Source organism: Perkinsus marinus, assembly GCF_000006405.1.
Source record: "Perkinsus marinus ATCC 50983 genomic scaffold scf_1104296934000, whole genome shotgun sequence".
Classification (NCBI taxonomy): Eukaryota; Perkinsozoa; order Perkinsida; family Perkinsidae; genus Perkinsus; species Perkinsus marinus.
Window position 1 is genome coordinate 1 of NW_003214959.1, and position 914 is coordinate 914.

General features: G+C 49.0%; 1 protein-coding gene across 1 annotated transcript; it reads right to left on the minus strand.

Moving 5' to 3' along the window:
• Nucleotides 1–15: 15 nt before the first annotated feature.
• Nucleotides 16–856, minus strand: Pmar_PMAR025317 (chaperone protein DNAK, putative; the record flags this gene model as incomplete). The annotated part of the gene is made up of 4 exons (XM_002785089.1): nt 16–117; nt 167–615; nt 665–761; nt 815–856. Coding segments are annotated over 4 exons (690 nt in total), but the record flags the coding sequence as incomplete, so codon positions are not given.
• Between the last annotated feature and the right edge of the window lie 58 nt (nt 857–914).

Consider the following 914-nt stretch of genomic DNA (forward strand, 5'->3'; position numbering starts at 1 on the left):
AAGGATGTCCTTCACATCTCCCTTGAGAACACCAGCTTGAATAGCAGCACCCATAGCCACAGCTTCATCCGGGTTCACACCCTTATGGGGCTCCTTACCATACAGCTTCTTCACAACCTACAACACATCACAACTATATAGAGCACAAACATCAAGTGTGTGTTACCTCCGAGACGGCAGGCATACGAGTCATGCCACCAACAAGGATGACTTCACTCAGCTCATCCTTCTTAAGACCAGCATCTCGAAGACAAGCCTCACAGGGGGCCTTGGTCTTGCTCAAGAGGTCAGCAGTGAGCCCCTCCAACTGAGCACGGCTCAATGTCATCTGCAAATGCTTAGGACCCGAGGCATCAGCAGTGATGAAGGGCAAGTTGATCTCAGTCTGAACCTTGCTGGAAAGCTCAATCTTGGCAGTCTCAGCGGCCTCCTTCAACCTCTGCAATGCCATACGGTCTTGCCCCAGATCGATGCCTTGTTGCTTCTTGAACTCATCGATCAAGTGCTTGAGAATGACCCTATCGAAATCCTCACCACCGAGAGAAGTGTCACCGTTAGTGGCCTTGACCTCAAACACACCGCCAGAGATCTCCAAAATGGATATATCAAAGGTGCCTGATTATCATGGCATCAAATCTGCTCGTCTGATCAAGCCTCATCCTACCTCCACCGAGATCATATACGGCAATAGTCTGACCCTCATTCTTATCACAGCCGTAAGCTAAAGCAGCAGCAGTGGGCTCGTTGATGATACGAAGAACCTACACACAATAACACTACCAAGTAACAACATGATCATCAGAGAAAAGCCTACATCAAGACCAGCAATTCTGCCAGCATCCTTAGTAGCCTGTCTCTGTGCATCGTTGAAATAGGAGGACAGTGATAACGGCTTGCTTCACTTCACGTCCGAG